We start from the raw sequence: 21,129 nt of genomic DNA, 5'->3' as shown, positions 1-21,129 counted from the left end.
GGGAATTTTAAACACATTACTCAACCGAAGTTCCAGCTCAGTATTAATCATGCCCAAATCATAAAAATGTGAATCAGATTATAGACGCGTTGTTTGTCTAAAGACCGCAATGAACATTGCCGGCTACTGCTGTTACATGGCATAAGATCAGACCCACACGTCTTTGGTTAAACGGTGCAGTGCAATAAAATATTTTTGGGAAAAGCTCAGATTCTTGGACGCCCCCCAACAGAGATTTTATCGCCACTTCCGAGTAAGCTACGTGGTTGTGGCCACTATCGTTTGGCCACATGGAAATAACGATCAAAGATTTAGGTTTCGAGTAAGCCATTTCTGGGTTCGATAAGGCAGTGATTCACGCTAAATTGATAAGGTGATGCAGAAGCAAACCATTTCCTCATGCTGCCAATTCAAAACCCGGCAACACTTTCTCTTTCGGCCAAAAAATCGCGCTCTTTGCTTTCTCTTTGGACAGATTGCTGCCTCTTCGACACGAGCAACATGTTGCCGAGGTGCGCATGTTGCTGGCGTCTTCGTTGCCACTGCGACCGCTTTTTGGCATCTTCGCGGCAAGCTTGGCTTAAATTGTTACCAAACGTTTAATGATCTTCAGTTAAGCTTCGAACTTTTACCAGACAAGTCGTGTCTGCGGCTGCTACCAACGGCAGTCACTTGAAAAGTCCCCAAACGCGGCACAAACGTTAACGGAATTTTAAAACCGAGAGCGAAGAAAACAGAAAACTGCATCATTTGCATAAAGCAAATAGAAAACGTAACGAAAATAACTACGGCCCAAGTTGATTTCGATTTAGTGTTATCATTTCGCGTCGCATAACTGACATTTTTTCGCGCGCCCCCTTTCGTCCTGGGATATTTGCAGCGGTATCGTGTTTGTTTTAAAAGAAAATAGTGCACTGATATCTGATTAGTTGAGAAAACAATAACAGTTAACGGAGGAAATATACCATATCTGGAATTCCCGAGTGAATCATGAGGGTCTCTTTGGCACTTTTGGCCACTTTGTGCCTGTGGGTGGTCGCTGCGAATGCACAAGGATTTATACCACCACCCAATGTCGGGCTTCACAATGGGGTAAGTTGGGAAATACAAAGCGATGGAATTGAGGAAAATAAATTGACCTAAATTGATCAGTTCAATAATTATTTTGTTGTTGCATCAATACCTGGTGTTCCACATTCCAGAAGACAAAGGCAATGCCTCATAAACGTCATCCCAAATATGTGCCAAATAATCATAAAAATAGGGAAAAAATGTTTATCACTTCATTTGCATATCCATTGAACGATATGCAAATATTCATTGTTAAATCTAGCTTTGTCGACTCTTCGTTTGTCCCGACCAAATTGACACAGTTTTCAGATCTTTCAGTCTCGGCCAAAGAAAGTTGCCATGCGTTGGGTAGTACTCGCATAAATATACCAAACGTCCAGAGATTTTTGAGCGCCTATCACAGAAATTCCCCAGACTTGCATAAGACTTTCTACCAATAAGATAAAGATAACCCCCCGAATGATCGCAGTTGGAGTTCGGAAGTTCCAAGTTCCACTGCCTATTTAAAAATTCAATTATTTAAATATTTGTTTTGGGATTTCAATATTAATTGTTGAGACGTTTAGGACCGCAAATGAAAACGAAAACGATTTTCAATGCCTCAATGAACTTTCCCTTTTCACAAAAATATTTTTATCTTTCGCTCAATCGAAGGTGGGGGACTCGATTAAATGAAGATGCAAAGGAGGAGTAAAGCCGTAAAGTCATGGGACAACATTTAAACCTGTTCGCTTGGAGTGGTCAGGAAGCCAAATATAAAATCGAAAACCCATCTTCCAGCATTTTAAAGTTCAGCACAAAATCTGTCAAGTCATTAGGGTTTATAAGAACATGCGTGTATTCGTGCCAAGTTGAAGTTCTCTAGATAATCGATCACCTTTGTTGATGTAATCTGATCATGTTGGCCATCCGTTGTTACAGTTTTCACTTTTACGGCTAAAACCCACAGAGATTCGGCCAAAAGCCACAACGAATTATGATGTGAAATCAACAGCTCTGTTGTCTCTTCTTTTTCCGTCTTTAATCTGTATTTTTGGATGAACTAATGCCTATAATTGAGGTTTGGATTACGTAAAAAGATTTATTTTGCTGTTTTTTGTGCTGCGGGCAATGTTTGGATTTGGGATTATGTTTGAATTGGCAGGCGGATTAAAAGCCCTGATCATCGCCAGTTTTTTGGGAGTGTGAGTGCAGTCAGTAAGTGGCCAAAGGAAGTTAATGTATATTGGGAATTATTTTCTTTTTCGCAATATTTGCTTTGCCCTTAACCTTTTCGTCCATCGATTTACTTGCCAATTTCCTTTTGGGCAACTTGCACAACGTCTCCATAACGTAGTTAAATGTAAAACGTGTTTGAACCAGATTTTTGCCAACATCATATCTCACTATTGACATAAGCTGTGGCAATGGCCTGCGATTGCATCTTAAAATTTTTTACTTTTGGCCAAACAACTAAGCTTGCAGATGAAAAAAGTATCATCATCTTCCTTTTGTCTGGCCATGAACAGGAACTGGTCGATGTTCAAGCTGCATCGGTTGGCCTGGGAGACTTTTGTTGCTCTTCGGGACTTGTCGGCTTATTGGTGGCTGTTGAATTTCTTTTCGGTTGATTTTTTCTTTTTTTTGCTATTGCTTAATTTGAACTTTTATTATTTTGTATATATTGCCTCACGTAGCGCTTGCAGTTGTGTCTTTGTGTCGTGTAAACTTGGCAGCCGGGCAGTCAACTACTCAGTACCATCTGTTGCCCATCGTCCATGTCCATCCGCAAGTTCCACAGTTCACGGCGCAGGCGCAGCAGCAGCAGCAGAAATCCACATCCCGGCAGAAACAGCGATTTGCTGTCTGCGAACATGTTTTTCTGGGCCTGCCAAATTGTTGGTTTCTCGTTATTTTCGTTTTTCTGTTTGTTTTTAGTTAACATATTTATGTGTATTTTACCCGACTTGCTTTCACTTTTGTTGGGGCCAATAAAGTGTACTTCCTAGGTGGTCTAAAGAACACCACCAGAAAAGATTATAGACCCCACTAAAAGGTTGCTATTTCGATGAGCTGGAGGGTAATTTAATTTATTGAAGTTGCTTTTTCACACCTATCACATCGTAAGGCATCACACAATTAGGGAATCTCTTAACGTATCTATAAATTTTTGCTTGTTATGAAACCGCCGCCAAATTGCTGCTCATCAGTTAAACTCACTCTTTATGTTTCGAAGGCAAACAATAAATGCCGGAATTAAGCTTCCCATGGTATCTGCTGCTTTTCATATTCGATAAAATGTAGCCCCGAGCGGGTAATAAATACAGCAGACATTTCTCATTGACTTGCGGCGGGTAATAATTTTATATTTCTGTGACGGGGGCCCTACAACCTGTTCGATTTCGGAGCGGCAACAACATCCAACATCACACAAAAAAATAATAATAATAAAAGCAGCAAAAATCATAATAAGAAGCCGCATTTCATTGTAATTTCTTTTTTGCGGGCTCGTTCTGTTCATTTTCAAGGCATGGAAAGTGGGTCAATCGAGAGATCTTTGTAAAATTGTTGTTGTTCGGCTGCATATTTATCTGAAAGATATTTCGATATCCGAGCGGAGAGGTGACAAACTCTTAATGGATTTAGCTTGAAAAATGAAAGTTGTTTTTGAGGAAGAACAGGAAAGACCAACGAGGGAGAGGCGCGAAAGATGTTAATGCCACTTGCTGGTGCTGAAGAGCTAATCAGGTTCAGGGCCTCAATCATCGCACCTCAATCGCCTTTGATTATAGCCCTCTATTTGTATCCACTTCAGGAAAGTAAATGAGCTGCCATTAGCCTGGCGCCTCTATAAATCGATTCGCATCAAAATAATCCAATTGAGTTCGCTTTTCAGCTGCTAACCACAAACAAATAAAATAATGGAACGCTAATCACACCAGCACAGCGACTGTGCAATTGGATCTGCCTTATTTCTTTATTGTGCCTCTTTTTCTGGTCCGATTTAATTTGATTGGCTTTGCACCCAACTGGTTTCGAACTCATTGAGAATTAAATCAATTTCGGTTTTGAATGAGAGGAAAATTGCCTGAAAAGTGAATGAAACCAAAGTGTCATGCCTGATTGGGCTGTGAAAGGGCTGTTTGAGAAAAAAAACACTGAAAATGTAATAGCATAGCTGATATAAGAGAGATTATGAAATTTTCTTAGCTTCCATTTTCCACCTTGCAACTTGCCGAGCAGGAAAAATTACAGCTTACTGTAGGTATAATGCTATCAATGTAAATTAGTTATTTTCTTCTTGAATGTATTGAGTCTGGACAAACGTTTTTGCAACACGCTGACCTACTTATAAGTTCACTAGAACATAAGCAGGTTGGCGAAAAGTAAAAGGCAAGTTTCTTCCGAAAATTGCGGATCTCCCGCAGTCTGGTAGGGGTTTATGGCATCTTCCGCTTTCTATAGTTCCTCATTACCCTAGCGAACTTCTCAATTATTAAGCCATTAACATGGTCAGTAAACCGCAGGCTTGGTTCCGCATAGTTTCATGGAAACGATCGTCAGAAATTAGCTCAGTGAAAAATAAAAATGCTATTACCTATAAACAATAATTTCACATGCCAACCACTGTTGGGATCGTTAAAACGACGTCTGGGCTGAGGGAAAAGAAAGTAAAAGGGCTCGGCGACATTAATCATCGTTTGATATTGACAGACCATCCGGATGGCTTCTTTTCGGGCAGGTCATTAAAAGTCACTCGGATTGGCCAACCGAAAAAAGCTGGATTGCAGAAAACAAAATGGGATTTGTCCAACCATTTTCTTGCCTAATTGCAAGTGACGACAAATAGGAATTGGATGTGGCACGTTGCAAGGCCCCTGACGAATGCCGCAATTATCTGCGGTATGTGAAGTACATAGTAAATATATCAAGGCAATTTTCACCCACCATCGTCGTACCAATAGTTGCAACAGTACCAACAGTACCGACAGTACCAAGTGCAGCAAGTGTCAACTTCCGCGTTACTCATACGCCACGTGAAACGGGTTTGTTCAGCTGCATCTTCTTTCTCGCCATAACTCAACGCAAATATGGCCAAAAGTCAAACGATCCTCGCCGAGGAACCAACCGCACGTAATGCAATAGCAAAAGCAATAGTAAAGGCTATAGCCAAGCCCAACGGCTTGGTTCAAACTGGGCAACCCGTTGTGGCACATTGTTGTTGCACTTTCGTTTTCTTATTGTTGCTGTGCCTTTGTGTCTGGGGCGAAATGTTTATTGCGCGAAAATGAAGAAGCGTTTGTTGCTGCGGCTGGCTCGCAGTTCCCAAAACAAGATTTTCAACAAGCCGATGGTGATGCATGCTGTACTGCTGCTGCTGCAATGGCATCTGCAACTGGTGGACGGGTCGGGTTGGTCTGCCCGGAGATGTTGCAAGCCAAGCCGACGTGGAGTTGCATAATTTGTGTGTGTTTTTCCTTTTTTTTGGGGGGGCTGTCGAGGTGGGAGTCACAGTGCTATTGAGCCGCCTGCTCTGCCTCAAAGCACCGAAAACTTGTCCATCGATTTGCACTTTATTTTTCAGTTTTTGAGCACTGCAAATGCGCAGCGAAATTATTTAATGACATTTTGCGGTTTGCCGTGGTGTAATGCAAAAGTGCAGATAACGATTTTACTTTTCTCTGGTATGCATGGAAACAACCCTCGGGTTGGGCGGCAAAAGGTTAAAGTTCGTGGGAAATAAGAATCTTCCGGGAATGCAAGGAGCTTAAATCTAGCAAAATGCTTGCTAGATCTTACATTCTGAAAATGTTACAAATTATTAGGAAATTTTTTTAGACGCGCTCCTTTCCCTGTGTCGTTACGCACTCAATCATTGGTCTTCATGATCATGGCAAATATTACACCCAGGGCTGTCATACTTAGCCGCTGCTGATGCAACTCCTTCGGTACTTTCCACCTCCGCGGAGGTTCCCTGGGCAGGAAGTCAAAGCCCTCGGCGAGGGAGATACTCTGCTTAGTACCTGTCAGGTCCGAACACGCCCCCGACTTGCAGCAACCCACTTCGCACTTCAGTTGGCTGCTTCATGCCACATTATCGCCACCGACAGACCGAATACCCCAGTACAGTACACCATGGACTAAACCCTGTGTTGCACTGGAGGCACAACTCCCGCAGCCTCTGTCTGCCACTTTCGGTTCGTTGTCGGTGTGGCATGGAGTGAGGAAAACTGAACAAGAGCTGCAGCAAATGCAGTAAAAGAAAAACACTTTTCGCAAGCTTCGGTGATTTTATGCACCGCAGAAGTTCCATAGCTGGCATTTCAGTTGCATTTCCATTCGCCTCTTCGCGGCACCCAAAGTGCTTCGTTTTGTTGCAAATAATAAATTTTAATTTGCTCGGCGGTTTTTGGATACATTTTCTTCTCATTTCGCTGCGGCTTCGCCTGCGCATTTGAGTGCATCAGTTGGGCATGCAAGCCGAAATGCTTTGAGCTTTCGATTTCTTCGCGAAACAATATATGAAAGAAAAAACCCAAATAGGTCTAGCTGGGGTGTAGAAATGCTTGGAATGCACATCAATTAAAAGGGGACTAAGGGCAGTGGCAGTCCAGAAACTTTCAGAAATCCCGGGAGACTGCTGCCAATCCGCCAGTGAACTCCGCGTGGGGTGACTAACCGCTAAACAATGGTCAGTCGACCGACCAGATGGGTCTTCGGCTTTGTCGCGTTCCGGCCCATCCGGGTAATTGCTAAAAACTGTCACGAACTGCAGCTACACACAGTTTACCGACTCCGGCTACCAGCAATTCCGAGCCGGTGGCAATTTGAAACATTTGCCAGACCAGCGACCATAGACCATAGACCATAGAGCATAGACCAAAGTCCGTAGACCCCGCGACCCTCTGCAATTTGCATGGGCTCTATTCCTCGGAAAGAGTGAGCTGAGCTTGCGTGACCAAAAGCGAGCACGAGACCTAGCAATGTGAGCATTTGGCGAGTCAAGAGCAACGAGCTGGCTGCGATACAATCTGAAAATGACTTAATTGGTTCCTCCGCCTGGTGAAGGTAATTAAAATGGAAAGAACTTCACTTTCGAAACCAGAGTATTCGGCTCTTTCGCACTCCTAACCCACAAATTATGAATTCCAACTGAACTCGAAGTGGGGGAAAATGGAAAATCAAAAGTTGTACCCTGCGAAAACAATGGCTGCCCGTTTGACAAATGATACGTGGGGTGGGGCAGTCTGGTTGCCGGCTCCAAATGCAATCGCATGTCTGGGAATCTAAGGCAATGCTAATATGTAATTAAAGCATTAGACAAGCGTTAAGTTGGATCGCTAGAAAGATCTAAGGCACCAAGAGGACTTGACAGCGGACTGGGAGGTTGGAATGCCTCAGTAGACGGAGTTGAGTGACGGAAGATTACAAGAGCTGCAATATACACGTCAAATTCATTCAAAGGTCTGTCAAAACAGCCACCTAAGCCCATCACGACCTTATAGCCCCACTCTTCTTCCACAATTTGCCAACCTGAATTGTTAACCAAGGTCGCTAGCAGTATAAATAAATAGTCTGCCCATCCGAATATTGGCCTGACCCATATAATTCAAACAAACGCGACAATACCTTAAGACTGTGCATCAATTGAAATCGAGGCGCTCAATTCAAGTGACAGCCCATGGAAATGAGTAGACAAACAATCCCAACTCGATGGCTCTGAAGTCACTAAAGTAAATACAAGTGCGAAGTATGCGGGTTGGCAGAAATACGCGCATTTAAAGCCTTTGTATATTGGCGCCATTGAAATACTCAGTGACGGCTACAAAAACGGAGAAAAATTGCACAAAATTACAAGAGCCTGGGATGATGAGTTCAACAAAGGCCCCGAATCTTTGACGGATGATGAGCGTGGAAAGATTTTTGGGCGTGTGGCGGTACTGTCAATGAAATTTCACGGTGAAGTTGAGTAACGAAATCTGACGAATGCAAATCTCTGGTGCGCCTTTCTTCAAAAACGAAATTGTAATATTTTCCGGCGGTTCTCTTGATTGTTCGCTACCGTCCATCAACAAAGCGGAGTAAATAAATCGTTGAGTCCAACGATGTGGGCGCCAAACTCCTACCTGAAAAATATCTTGGCCATGGCTAAAAGATGGAAAGATATATGGCATGCAATTTACTTTGGTGCGTGCGCCAAATATATTGAATTGGAAAGTAAAAATTGCAGCGTATTTAAATTTATTTCCAACAATAACATAATTTTTAGAGGTTTTTGTTTAATGTCCGACTCGCACGCAATTGCCTTTGATAATTATGAGGATCTTTCAGGCGGTTGTCTGCCAAATAATAAGTGTGTTATGATATTAGTCGGCTGATATTGTGGTTTTGAAATTGAAAGTGTGTTGAGGCTGAAAATTGAGCTGTTTGTTAAAATAGATTGGGCTGCTGATAGTGATTGACTGTGAACCATAATGAACATAAATTACTGTCTGCACTGAAATTAAGAAATTTAAATAGCAATTTACCATTTAAGCTCGCTTTAAATACAAATTGTCACTTTCTATTCAAAGTACGACCTTCCCAGATTTCACGAATAGTCAGCTGTCTTGCAGACCGACATCCGAAAATCATATAAACTATCTGAGCGCACAGTTAAAATTCAGTTCACTGCAATTAGCCATATGAACATGTTAATTACCCAAAAACAGATGGCCCATAAACCCGAATTTTCTCATGCCCCACACCGAGAGCAAAACAAAAAGAAGTGGGTTTATTTAAATTACAATTGCTTAGTTTGGTTTAGTATCTCGCAGATACCCCGCAACCAAGGAAACTGCAGATGCTGCCCCTGGCCATGCTAATGATATAATAAATCTTAGTTGCTCGTAAAAAGTGTCAGACTGTGTCAAATTAACCATATGAACGAGCTTCCATGCACAAACTTTGGCGGAGTGTCGTCAGATGCATTTGGTGGATTTTAGCTACCTGTGCGGGCTGCGTGGGTGTTGATATACAGATACAGATACAGATAGAGATACAAACGCGACTCCAAAAGGAAGTGAATTTGTGCAACACTTGCCATTGGCAAAATGCCTAATTCGCAAATGAGGCTGATGCTTCTTCAATTAAATTAAATTTGTATGCCACTCATGTTTTGAAGTGCCAAGACACTTGCAATCGCATTAACTCACAATTTTGTCTTGCTGCAAGCGATTGCGCAATCCTTGAAGAGCTTTGAGGAAGCCAAGTTTCCAATTAATTGGGATAAACAGTTGTTTGAGTATCAAAGGACGGCAGTAATTACGGAGTTAAATGGTATTGTGATTCTGCTAGTTTATTGCCATTGAGATATTAAAACAGCTGGCTAAGTATGCAGTCAAAATACCAATTCAACGATATTGGAAATTAATTTAAATTCTCAAATATTTTGATCTGTTTTGATGAGTATGCGGTTGTTCACTAAGTATGCAAAGCTAATTTCCAACATAAATTCTGTAAATGATTATATTATGAATTAGAATATATATTCAAGGAATACAGTTTCCCTAATTAAACCGAAATTTACAGCAGTAACTGTGATATGAGCCAGTGGGTATTAAGTACCCAGATAATCAGTGACAAACCGGACAATTTTTATCTCCGTCTGCTAAATTGCCTTATTTGTTTTTCAGTTTTTCAAGTACTTTTTCCTCCGCTTGTAAGAGTGAAGTTTTTGGAGCGATAATATCTGCGGATTTGTACGGAGTAACCGAGCTGACCAAGTTTCTTTTTTTCTTTGCTTGTAGGGCTTTAAAGAAATTGTTAAATAATATTTGTTTTTGCTTCAATTCGGTTGTTTTAACCGCTGGCGAGTTTGCCTGGAATCTTTTCATTGTTGCCGCCCTGTTTTTTGTGGTTCGGACGGGGGCTTCTTTCGCTTTCATGTGATTGCCCCCTTTTCAGGCTAGTTGTAGGTGTTGGCCAAAGACCCGCTTGAGGCGATTTCTTATTTACCTCATTTAATTACACAATTTTATGTAAATTTCACTTTTTGCTTTTGCTGCTGAGGCTATTGTGGCTGGGCATTCTTTTGTGCGGCCACAAATTAATTACTTATTTGCTTAGACGGCTAGCTATTTTGTTGGCAATTAAAATGCCTTTAGGAAATCCACAGAAATATTTTGTTCACCTATTTTTTTTTGGGCCATCTTTGCAAATTGCAGTCATTTCTCGATAGCCCCGAAAAGTGAAAGGGAATTGCCAAATTTTTGGATTGACCAATTCTCAAAGTAAAAAGAAACGAAACGAAGCCGCCACACAAACTAAGCCATCAACTGCCATCAAAAGCTTATTATGCACATTTACTGCCAGGTGGATACTGTCAACAGGGGGATTGCAGGAGGTTATATCTTAAGCTAACCAGTTTTGGCTGGGGCCAAAAAATCGAAACTAAGCACTCTGTTCTGGACTTTATTGATCGAAAAGGCTGATGTGGAAATTATGTGAGCACGATTTTACAGTTTCAACTTAGATCAAGATGCACTCTGATAATAAGTTAGACAAACAATTTAATGAGCCGCAAAATGTGGATGACAGCCCAATAATAAATCAGTTTGAACGATGGTGTGTCCCAGGGTCCTTAAATTTTGAACTATTTTGCAATGTGAAAAAGGTTGCAACTAAGTGATTGGTTACTGAGCCCAAGAGATTTATTTGCTGTGTAATGTTCAATATTAGCTAATGCCAAGCAAATACATTTTAATTGGCCCACTTTTTCACATTGTAATCATTAGTTCGATTCGCCGAATAACCAAAATGTTCTTTGGTTATCCCAAAAACATAGAGCCTCATTAACTGTTAGATGGATGCCCAATCTGACATCTGACATGTGCAGCTCTTTTATGGCAAGAACACAAATTGCACAACATGACTTCAATCGCCTCTGAAAAAAGATCCTCAGATCCGACCAAAAACAACCTTGAAACTCTGTGAATCGCAATAAGTGGTTACCAAAACTCCACTACAAACCGCCAAGAGTGGTAGAAAGAACACACAAAGATCCAGTGCAAAACTGGAAGGCAAATGCATTTGGTGTTTCCTCGGTTGACTGCGGGGCAGGCAGGAAATCCGAAAGGCAATCGGGGAAAACGAGGCCAGCTCGGATGCCATTGGCCATTGACATGACCGAAAAAAACTGGAAAACTTGTAAACTGTGCGACTCTCAAAGCATCTCGCAAAAACCTCAGGCTGTTGCGCAACTCAGGATTTTAAGAATTTACGGCCTCTGATTTTGGGTGACTATTAATGAGCGCACCATTTCTTGGGGCTTGAAGGTCTTGTGGTCTTGCGGTCTTAACTATTAACTTCTAATTAGCATAAACACCTTAAATGCTTACTAAATATCAAGCGGATCACTTTCACTGCGAGACCAAACCAAATCTGAAAAGAAATTTCCAAAATTTCGCTTTCATTTGGTATCTCGTCGGACTGAGGCCTCGTAATACTTACTTGTCTCGACCCCGTGTGTGTGTGTGTGTGTGTGATGAGAAATCAATTATGAATTATTAACAAATTAGCCGGCAGCTGGAGTCATGTAACTGACAGATACATCGTGGATCACAACGCCCCAGCGAACATGTGAAAGATGTTTCTGTAAACTGGTTTCGATCCGGTGGAATGTAGTGACTTCTATCTCATGGCATATCATCTTCAATTAGCATAATGCTCGTTTCATTTGACAGCCCCGAACGGAAAAGTTTACGTAACGAAATGAAGTCGGTTGTGGGAGCTCATCCCCATATGTCTCTCTAATGGAACTTTCCTTGTTTATCTAAGCCAATATTTTAGTTGTTAACAAATTAATGTTGTTTTTGGACCCAGAAACACGAGTTTGATTAGGGGAAACCCAAGCTGTGGTAAGATTGGATCGAAAAGGAGGCACTTACCAAGCCATATAAATTATGTGTTTGTTTACCTAAGTATGAAATTTGAGCTGTCAATAATGTTGGTAGAGTGATTAATGTTTGGCGTCCCCGTTTAGTCACTTTTCTGATTTTTGACGATTGAGTAGCACCCACACTCCAAGCGCCAATCATTTGACATATTTAACCCAGTGGCGAACAGTTGGGTATCAACCACGTGGGTTGCGGTGGCATTTAGTGACAGCTACAGCCACCTGCCAGCAATGGGTTAATGGTAACGCGCATGCGCAGCGTGTTAACGATTGTCCACGGATCGGTGGCGTTTAAAAACGAAAGCGTTTTGCATAGAGGCGCCGTGAAAATGTTGAATGCAGGCAATTTGTAGGGAAAAGTCATCTTCAAAAAGAAAGAAAATTGTGAACGGAGAAAAACAGAAATTGACGATGGAGATGTATCACAAGACATTGGATTTTTTCCGATTACCTTAGGCGGCCTCAAAGTGATTTCACAGAAAATATACCCACCCAAAGAATGACTGAATTTGTAATTAAGTAAGCTTTTATTCCATTATAAGAAAGCGCCTTAACTCCTTCATTCACCTGCATCTCTTCTCCAGTTTAGTCATTGCCCCTCCGATTAGGTTGCATAATCCCACTGCCCCATCCCGCTAGCTTTTGACGGCATCATCGAGCAACAACATCGCGTCATGATGAGGTGCGGCATTAGCGGCAACAACATAATTACCATGCGAAAAGAAAGAGTCAGGGGTCGGTTAGCCTGATAACGCCTCAATCTGGCATCGACAGAGCTCGGCGGGAAAAAAGAAGATTTATGGCCCAGGCAATTAAATTATACATACAGCAGTTTAGCCATAAGACAAAAACTCTGTACATCTACAATAAGCGCGGCTGCCAATGCAGCTTCACCTTCTCTTGTAGATACTGTGTTGGATATCTCTTTTTAACAATTGCCCGACGGCTGACCATTTGCTTGCCCCCTCAATTGGCAATACGTATACGCGGTGTATGACGGCTAGTTCGGCCAGGGCGGTCCTAACTCCAAGATTGTATAAGCAGTTCGCCCGATGAGAGAGAAACTCTAATGACATCTGTAGATGGAAGACAATACAAGTGGGTTACCGAGTGAATAGAGCAACTGCAATTGGGAGGAATCATGAAACTGTGATTACTCAAATTTATGCTTAACTCGGATCTGAAATCAGTGTGCATCATTGGGATTACTCTCTTGTGCAATCACATTTTAGGACCGAGATTACAATCATTTAAATGAGAAAAGCCAGGCAACTGCACTTTCATCTTCCGTAATACGTATTTCTTCGTGGCGCAAACAAGTTTGCCATTTTTTACGGACTTCAACTTGACCGACTGCCCGCCAATAAGGACCCCTAGGCAAACCAGACACACAGTCCAGTTTAGCCTGCAAAAGTGGAGCGGAGTTTGCTATTACAGCCGCCTGTGAAACTGGTTCATGTCTATTTTAGGAGCGTTCACTCATGTTTGACTTATCTTTTAACTGTCGAGGGATCTCGAGCCAAAGCTGGTTTCTGCTCTGGCCGAGATGATGCAATGATCGCCATGGAAAGTTGTAACTCACCTGTTCCCCTCATTGCAGCCGCCCTTTCACAACTCGCAGCGCCGTCAGCTAAATCTGCAGCAGTACAATCAGCAAAACTTTGTCCAGGCGGGCGTGGAGCTGCCCATTCCCCACCGCTCTCAGCACGGTCCCCATCCGCAGCACACGCATCTGCATCACCAGCAGCAGCCGCAGCAGCAGCAACACCGCTTCGGGCAGTTCCCACAGCAGCAGCAGCAGCAGCATCAGCAGCCCCACAGCAATCAGCAGTTCCAACGTTCGACCCAAAACCAACTTCAAACCGCTCCCCAGTTCCCGCAGCAGCAGCAGCAGTTGCCCTCTCCCGCCGCCGGCTTGGATCTGCATCACCAAAACTTCTTGGACTTGCGCAACTTTGCTGGCTCCCAGCAGCAGCAGCCAAATCAGCAGCAACATCAGCAGCGCCATAAGCAATTTGGTGAGCCAAACTCGAGATCTCTTCTGATCTTCAACCTGTTACCCTCTTTGTTGTCTTCTCGCAGATTCCCGCTTGCAATCTACGGCTTTCCCTCCACAACCATCTCCGGAATCCTACCAGCAACAGCAATTGCAGCAGCAGCAGCAGCAGCAGTTTGCCTACCAGCAGCCCCAACAGTTCGGACCCCAGGTTTTGCCTCAGACCACACAGAAGCTGCCCAGCCAGGCGCCCGTGCCCACTTTCCAGACTATTCCCCAGCAGCAGAGCCAGTTTAACTATCAGCCACAGCCACAGTCCAGCCAGCAGCAGTATCAGCTGACTCCCCAGTTGGGATTGCCAGTGCCGCAGATCTTCAGCAATGTTCAGGCCACACCCTTCCCGGAGCCAACCAGAGGAACCTTCCAGCAACAGCAGCAACCGGTGCAGCAGCCTCAGTTCCAGCATCAATTCGTTAATGCTCCATCGCCAATTCAGCCTCAGGCCCAACCAGGTGACCAGGAGTACAAGCAGAAGCTGATCCAGAAGCACGAGCAATTCGTGGCCAAGCAGTACGAGAAGTCGCAGCACAAGGTGCGTCAGCAACACGAGGAGTTCCTTCTGAAGCAGCACCAAATCAAGCAGCACATCCTGCCAACCATCGTGACCCAACACAATGCCAACTACCAGAACTCACCCTATGTTGCAGCACCTGCACGTGGACGACCAGTGGCTCATCCCACGGAGTACAATCAGTTCAACAGTGCCCTGCAACAGTACTACAAGGAGCACCCGACGACGACAACAACCACCACGACAACCACAACAACCACTGAGGCCACAACCACTCCCAAGAAGAACATCTATGCTCAGGTAAAGTCGGAACTGGGGAAGTTCCCAAGTCAGAAGAGCAAGAAACCCGTGAAGACCATTGCCCGGGATGATTTGCTCAAGCAACTGAAGGCAGCCTTGTCCGAAGCACCACAACAACCACTGACGGGAAACAAGACCTACGATGAGATGGACCTGGTTCTGCCCAACGGACAGCGGGTTCAGGTGATTCGCACCACAGATCCCAATTTGGTCCAGGGCCAAAAGGCCTACTCCCAGGAGCAACTGCAAACCCTGTTGGCTCAACAGGCTTTGGGTGGCGAAACCAAGCTTAGTTTGAGTGATGTGGCTCCCAGTAAGAGCAAAGATCTTGAGCTGCCCGGTGGAGGAAAGGTTCAGATTCTGCGATCCCCCGATCCTCAGGAGTCGGACACCCTTCCGTCCGGCTCTCTGCCCGGTGGTGTTGACCTCTCCAGTTTGGCCGCCCTCTACGGCGGTGGGGCCGGTGACATTCAGGGCATCAGCAGTGGAGCCAATAGCATTGCCAGTTCCGCGGTCATAACCTCCGATTCCGACGAACCACCATCCTTGGAGGAGCTGGCCAAGCGCGGACTCATCCCTGATGGCTATGAGATTGAGGGTCTGAGTCCAAAGTCACAGGCACCGGCCACCGCTGCACCACCAACTTTGCCGCCCAAGAAGAAGGCCACCTACGTTTACCTGGAGGAGCAGACCGATGGCAGCTTCAAAATCCAAGGCGTGAAGGCCAACGGCGAGAAGGAGACCAAGCAAACTGGATCCGAAGTGGAAAGCATTCTGGAGCGCATAAGGAGCGGAGAGATTAAGCTGCCGCCCTCCGTTTCCCGCCTGACCTTGCCCAACGATGAGCTGGTGGAGATTAAGAGCGGCAAGATTATCCAAACCACGCGTGCACCCACCACGACCACAAGCACAACTACCACCACCACAACTACTCCCACGCCCTTCATTTCCCGTGGAACACCCAGCAATCACAGGCAGTATCACCCGTCGAGGACCTCAACCACCACCACCACAACCACAACCAGTGCTCCCACAACGGCCCGCCACAATTTGATTTACGAGAGCAGCACCAGCCATGTGAATGCGGCTAGTCTGATTCGCACCACCACAGCTCCCACCTACGGTGGCTCCACGGTGACAGTTTCCCCATATCTGGAAGGTGTATCCACCCACTTGCCGGTGGTGACCGAACGGCTCTCCGATGTGGCGAATAATGCAGAGCTCCTGCCACCTGCTCCTCAATATGACGACGCCCTCGTCCAGGAGACGGAGAACACCGAGAAGGCCGCACAAGCGAATCCCTCAACCAGCTCTGTGCTTTCCAATCCCAGCGAGGATCTCCTGCAAATACTGAAGTCAAACGGACTGTTCGCCATGGCCAAGTATCTGAGGCAGTCGGGTCTGGACAGCATCCTCAACGAAACCGGACCATATACCATCTTTGTTCCCACTGATAAGGCCTTTAAGAATCTCTTGGTGCAGTTGGGAGGACCAGAAAGAGCCGAGGAGAAGTTCCAGTCCAATCCCAGATTGCTGAGCGGGGTATGTTGACCCTAAGCTGGGACATAGATTCAATCTGTTCAACAATCAAAATGTTTGTCATTGTTATTAATGTTATTACTCTTTTTCCCCTACACAGCTCCTGCTCCATCATGTGATTCCAGGGGCTTTCGAAATTGCCACCCTGCAGGACGAGATGACTGGCGTTTCCCTGGCTGGAACACAGCTGCGAGTTAACCAGTACAACATGCACGACCAGGAATGGAACGATGTTACTGTAAGACAGACGCGATATTGCAATAAAATCTCAAAATTTTACATCTAATTTATTCTTTAAGCTCACCACCATAAACGGAGCCATGGTTGTGCTGAACAAGAAGGATATCAAGATACCGCAAGGAGTGGCTCACGCAGTCGATCGCGTGATGTTCCCACTGCCCGTTGGAGATATTCTGCAGACTCTGCAGTCCGATCGTGAGGGTCGCTTCAGCAATTTCCTCAAGATTCTGTACACCTCTGGCCTGTCTGAAAAGCTACAGAGCAAGGGTTAGTTCAAATTGAACCCTAAGCTAAAATAATTTCTAATGAATGTGCATTTTCAGGTGTCAAGACGTACACTGTTTTCGCCCCTGTGGACAAAAGCTTCAGCGAATTGGACTCCGATACACTGGAGAAGCTGTACAATGACAAAGATACCGCCGAACAGTTTGCCATGAAGCACATTGTTCCCGGGGCTCTTTTCTCCGCTGGAATGCGTTTCTACCAGGTTAAAGACTCACTGTCTACTGGCAAAACCGTGATCCTCCAGAAGACTTCTGCGGGCAAGATTAAGGTCAACGATGCGCAGATGGTCACCTCCAACATTCCAGCTACGAATGGAGTGATTCACGCCCTGGATGGAGTCTTGGCGTGAAGAGGTTAAAGCTGCCGGGTCGGAGAATCAAGCAGTTTTTTGTTTAAGCCTTAAGATTAGTTTAAGCGAGGAGGAGTTTCATCAACCACATTCAAAATTGATAGTGAAATCTTGCCAACGTCCTTCGCAGGACTTAAGAAATTATAATCTTTTATAGAACTGGTGCAAATCCATCAAGCATAAGAGATATACGCAACGATTCGGTGCTTACATTAACTGTTCTGTATTTTTCTTTTTCGCCTTCATAAAACAGTCATTACAAATAGTTCAATTTAAGAAAGAAGCTGAGAATATGTAAAAAGAAGCCAAGACAGGTGGAATCTTAATGGTATCTAAGCTAAGTTCACATATATTTATTTTTGGCATTAAATCATGTGCAAATTCATTTGCAAAATTCTGTAAAATAAATAAAAATATAGTTAAGAAATATGTATTAGTTCTTTTATTTATTCAAATTTATCTAAAGACGGACAAAGCATGTACGGTTGTTCTTTTTACAACATGATAACATGATGAACGACGCTATCTAATTTCTATTTCTGGCTGCACTTACTATTGGCCTTTGACGAGGGTAATAGTGCTGTCATTAGGTTATCGAAAAACAAAACAAAGGCGATTGAAACGTAAACTGTACATAAATAGTTGTCACTATTTTCGTGGATTTAGTGAATACAAGAAGCTCAAGATGGTAAGATCGCCTCTGCTGGGTCTAAAAACTTATTTATGTGCTTTGATTTTATAGATCATTCGCTGTATTCTTGTTGTTTTCATTTTGACTGCACTTGAAATAAACATTTCAACAACGCAAAGAAATCCGTGTAAAAGGTTTCCTTACTTACCAATATGTTTGCTAAGAACGACGACCACGACATCCATAACTGATTCTACAACTACGGAGGACATCACGACAACTGAATCTTCTTCAACAGCTGAAGACGTGAAAACCACTCTTACTCCTACAACCACTGAAAATATACCCACCACCACAAATTCACCCACAACGACAGAAGAACCAAGTACAACTGAATCAATCCCGTGTGAAATTTTTCCATTCTTACCAATATGTTTGCTAAGTACGACGACCACAACATCCATAACTGATTCCACAACTACGGAGGACATCACGACAACTGAATCTTCTTCAACAGCTGAAGACGTGACATCAACCACTCTTGCTCCTACAAGCACTGAAAATATACCCACCACAACAACATCCATAACTGATTCCACAACTACGGAGGACATCACGACAACTGAATCTTCTTCAACAGCTGAAGACGTGACATCAACCACTCTTGCTCCTACAAGCACTGAAAATATACCCACCACAACAACATCCATAACTGATTCCACAACTACGGAGGACATCACGACAACTGAATCTTCTTCAACAGCTGAAGACGTGACATCAACTACTCTTGCTCCTACAACCACTGAAAATATACCCACCACAACAACATCCATAACTGATTCCACAACTACGGAGGACATCACGACAACTGAATCTTCTTCAACAGCTGAAGACGTGACATCAACCACTCTTGCTCCTACAAGCACTGAAAATATACCCACCACAACAACATCCATAACTGATTCCACAACTACGGAGGACATCACGACAACTGAATCTTCTTCAACAGCTGAAGACGTGACATCAACTACTCTTGCTCCTACAACCACTGAAAATATACCCACCACAACAACATCCATAACTGATTCCACAACTACGGAGGACATCACGACAACTGAATCTTCTTCAACAGCTGAAGACGTGACATCAACCACTCTTGCTCCTACAAGCACTGAAAATATACCCACCACAACAACATCCATAACTGATTCCACAACTACGGAAGACATCACGACAACTGAATCTTCTTCAACAGCTGAAGACGTGACATCAACTACTCTTGCTCCTACAACCACTGAAAATATACCCACCACAACAACATCCATAACTGATTCCACAACTACGGAGGACATCACGACAACTGAATCTTCTTCAACAGCTGAAGACGTGACATCAACCACTCTTGCTCCTACAAGCACTGAAAATATACCCACCACAACAACATCCATAACTGATTCCACAACTACGGAAGACATCACGACAACTGAATCTTCTTCAACAGCTGAAGACGTGACATCAACTACTCTTGCTCCTACAACCACTGAAAATATACCCACCACAACAACATCCATAACTGATTCCACAACTACGGAGGACATCACGACAACTGAATCTTCTTCAACAGCTGAAGACGTGACAACCACTCTTGCTCCTACAACCACTGAAAATATACCCACCACCACAAATTCACCCACAACGACAGAAGAACCAAGTACAACTGAATCAATTCCGTGTGAAAGTTTTCCATTCTTACCAATATGTTTGCTAAGTACGACGACCACAACATCCATAACTGATTCCACAACTACGGAGGACATCACGACAACTAAATCTTCTTCAACAGCTGACGACGTGACATCAACCACTCTTGCTCCTACAAGCACTGAAAATATACCCACCACAACAACATCCATAACTGATTCCACGACTACGGAGGACATCACGACAACTGAATCTTCTTCAACAGCTGAAGACGTGACATCAACCACTCTTGCTCCTACAACCACTGAAAATATACCCACCACAACAACATCCATAACTGATTCCACAACTACGGAGGACATGACGACAACTGAATCTTCTTCAACAGCTGAAGACGTGACATCAACCACTCTTGCTCCTACAACCACTGAAAATATACCCCCCACAACAACATCCATAACTGATTCCACAACTACGGAGGACATCACGACAACTGAATCTTCTTCAACAGCTGAAGACGTGACATCAACCACTCTTGCTCCTACAAGCACTGAAAATATACCCACCACAACAACATCCATAACTGATTCCACAACTACGGAGGACATCACGACAACTGAATCTTCTTCAACAGCTGAAGACGTGACATCAACCACTTTTGCTCCTACAACCACTGAAAATATACCCACCACCACAAATTCACCCACAACGACAGAAGAACCAAGTACAACTGAATCAATTCCGTGTGAAATTTTTCCATTCTTACCAATATGTTTGCTAAGTACGACGACCACAACATCGATAACTGATTCCACAACTACGGAGGACATCACGACAACAACAGCTTCTTCTACTGTTACAACTGAAGAATTACCAACTACAACTACAGAAAGTCCTACAACGGAATCCTCTTCTACAACATCTGAAGAATCATCGACTACTTTAGCTCCAACAACCACTGAAGAAGTAACAACAACTACATCCGAGGAAGTAACAACAACCACTGAGGCTCCCACTACCACTGAAGAATTAACGACAACAACAATCGCTCCAACAACCACTTTAGCTTCAACAACTACTGAGGAAAACTCAACAATCGCTCCTACAACCACTGAAAAAATAACAACCACAACGACAGCTCCCTCCAACTCCCATGCTCATCACCATCACCATTACCACCACGAAGTGATCGGACCTCCACTTCCACCCCTTCCTCTTCCTGCTTTTCCTCTTCCTGCTCTTCCTTTTCCCCCTCCACTTTTGCCAAACCTTGGATCCTTGCCTGAGGCTGATCATGCTGTAATTGCGATACTACCTATTCCCCCTCTACCTCAGATCCCAGCATTTCCTCCACCACCGCCAAGACCACCACTACCTTTTGGAAATTTGTTTGGAAAATGATGTAGTTCATAAATATATATGAGTACATTTAGTTACAAATAAAACATTGGCTTTGCAACAAATCTTACTGATTTTCTCTATTATATGCCTTTCCCATCTATAGGTGACAGCAAACATTATTGAAATTTTG

General features: G+C 43.8%; 2 protein-coding genes across 2 annotated transcripts; both read left to right on the top strand.

The window, feature by feature from the left end:
• Window positions 1-614: 614 nt before the first annotated feature.
• On the top strand, window positions 615-17,695 carry LOC6528215 (mediator of RNA polymerase II transcription subunit 15). Its single transcript, XM_002089241.3, has 6 exons — window positions 615-1,092; window positions 13,587-14,004; window positions 14,069-16,395; window positions 16,493-16,630; window positions 16,692-16,899; window positions 16,956-17,695. Exons 1-6 carry the CDS (start codon window positions 991-993, stop codon window positions 17,264-17,266), a joined length of 3,504 nt encoding a protein of 1,167 aa, XP_002089277.1. The 5' UTR covers window positions 615-990; the 3' UTR covers window positions 17,267-17,695.
• Window positions 17,639-21,021, top strand: LOC26534997 (mucin-2). The gene is made up of 3 exons (XM_039371809.1): window positions 17,639-17,664; window positions 17,933-17,954; window positions 18,009-21,021. Exons 1-3 carry the CDS (start codon window positions 17,639-17,641, stop codon window positions 20,997-20,999), a joined length of 3,039 nt encoding a protein of 1,012 aa, XP_039227743.1. The 3' UTR covers window positions 21,000-21,021.
• The last annotated feature ends 108 nt before the right edge of the window (window positions 21,022-21,129 follow it).

Source organism: Drosophila yakuba, chromosome 2L, assembly GCF_016746365.2.
Source record: "Drosophila yakuba strain Tai18E2 chromosome 2L, Prin_Dyak_Tai18E2_2.1, whole genome shotgun sequence".
NCBI lineage: Eukaryota > Metazoa > Arthropoda > Insecta > Diptera > Drosophilidae > Drosophila > Drosophila yakuba.
This window is presented reverse-complemented; position numbering and strand designations above follow the sequence as displayed.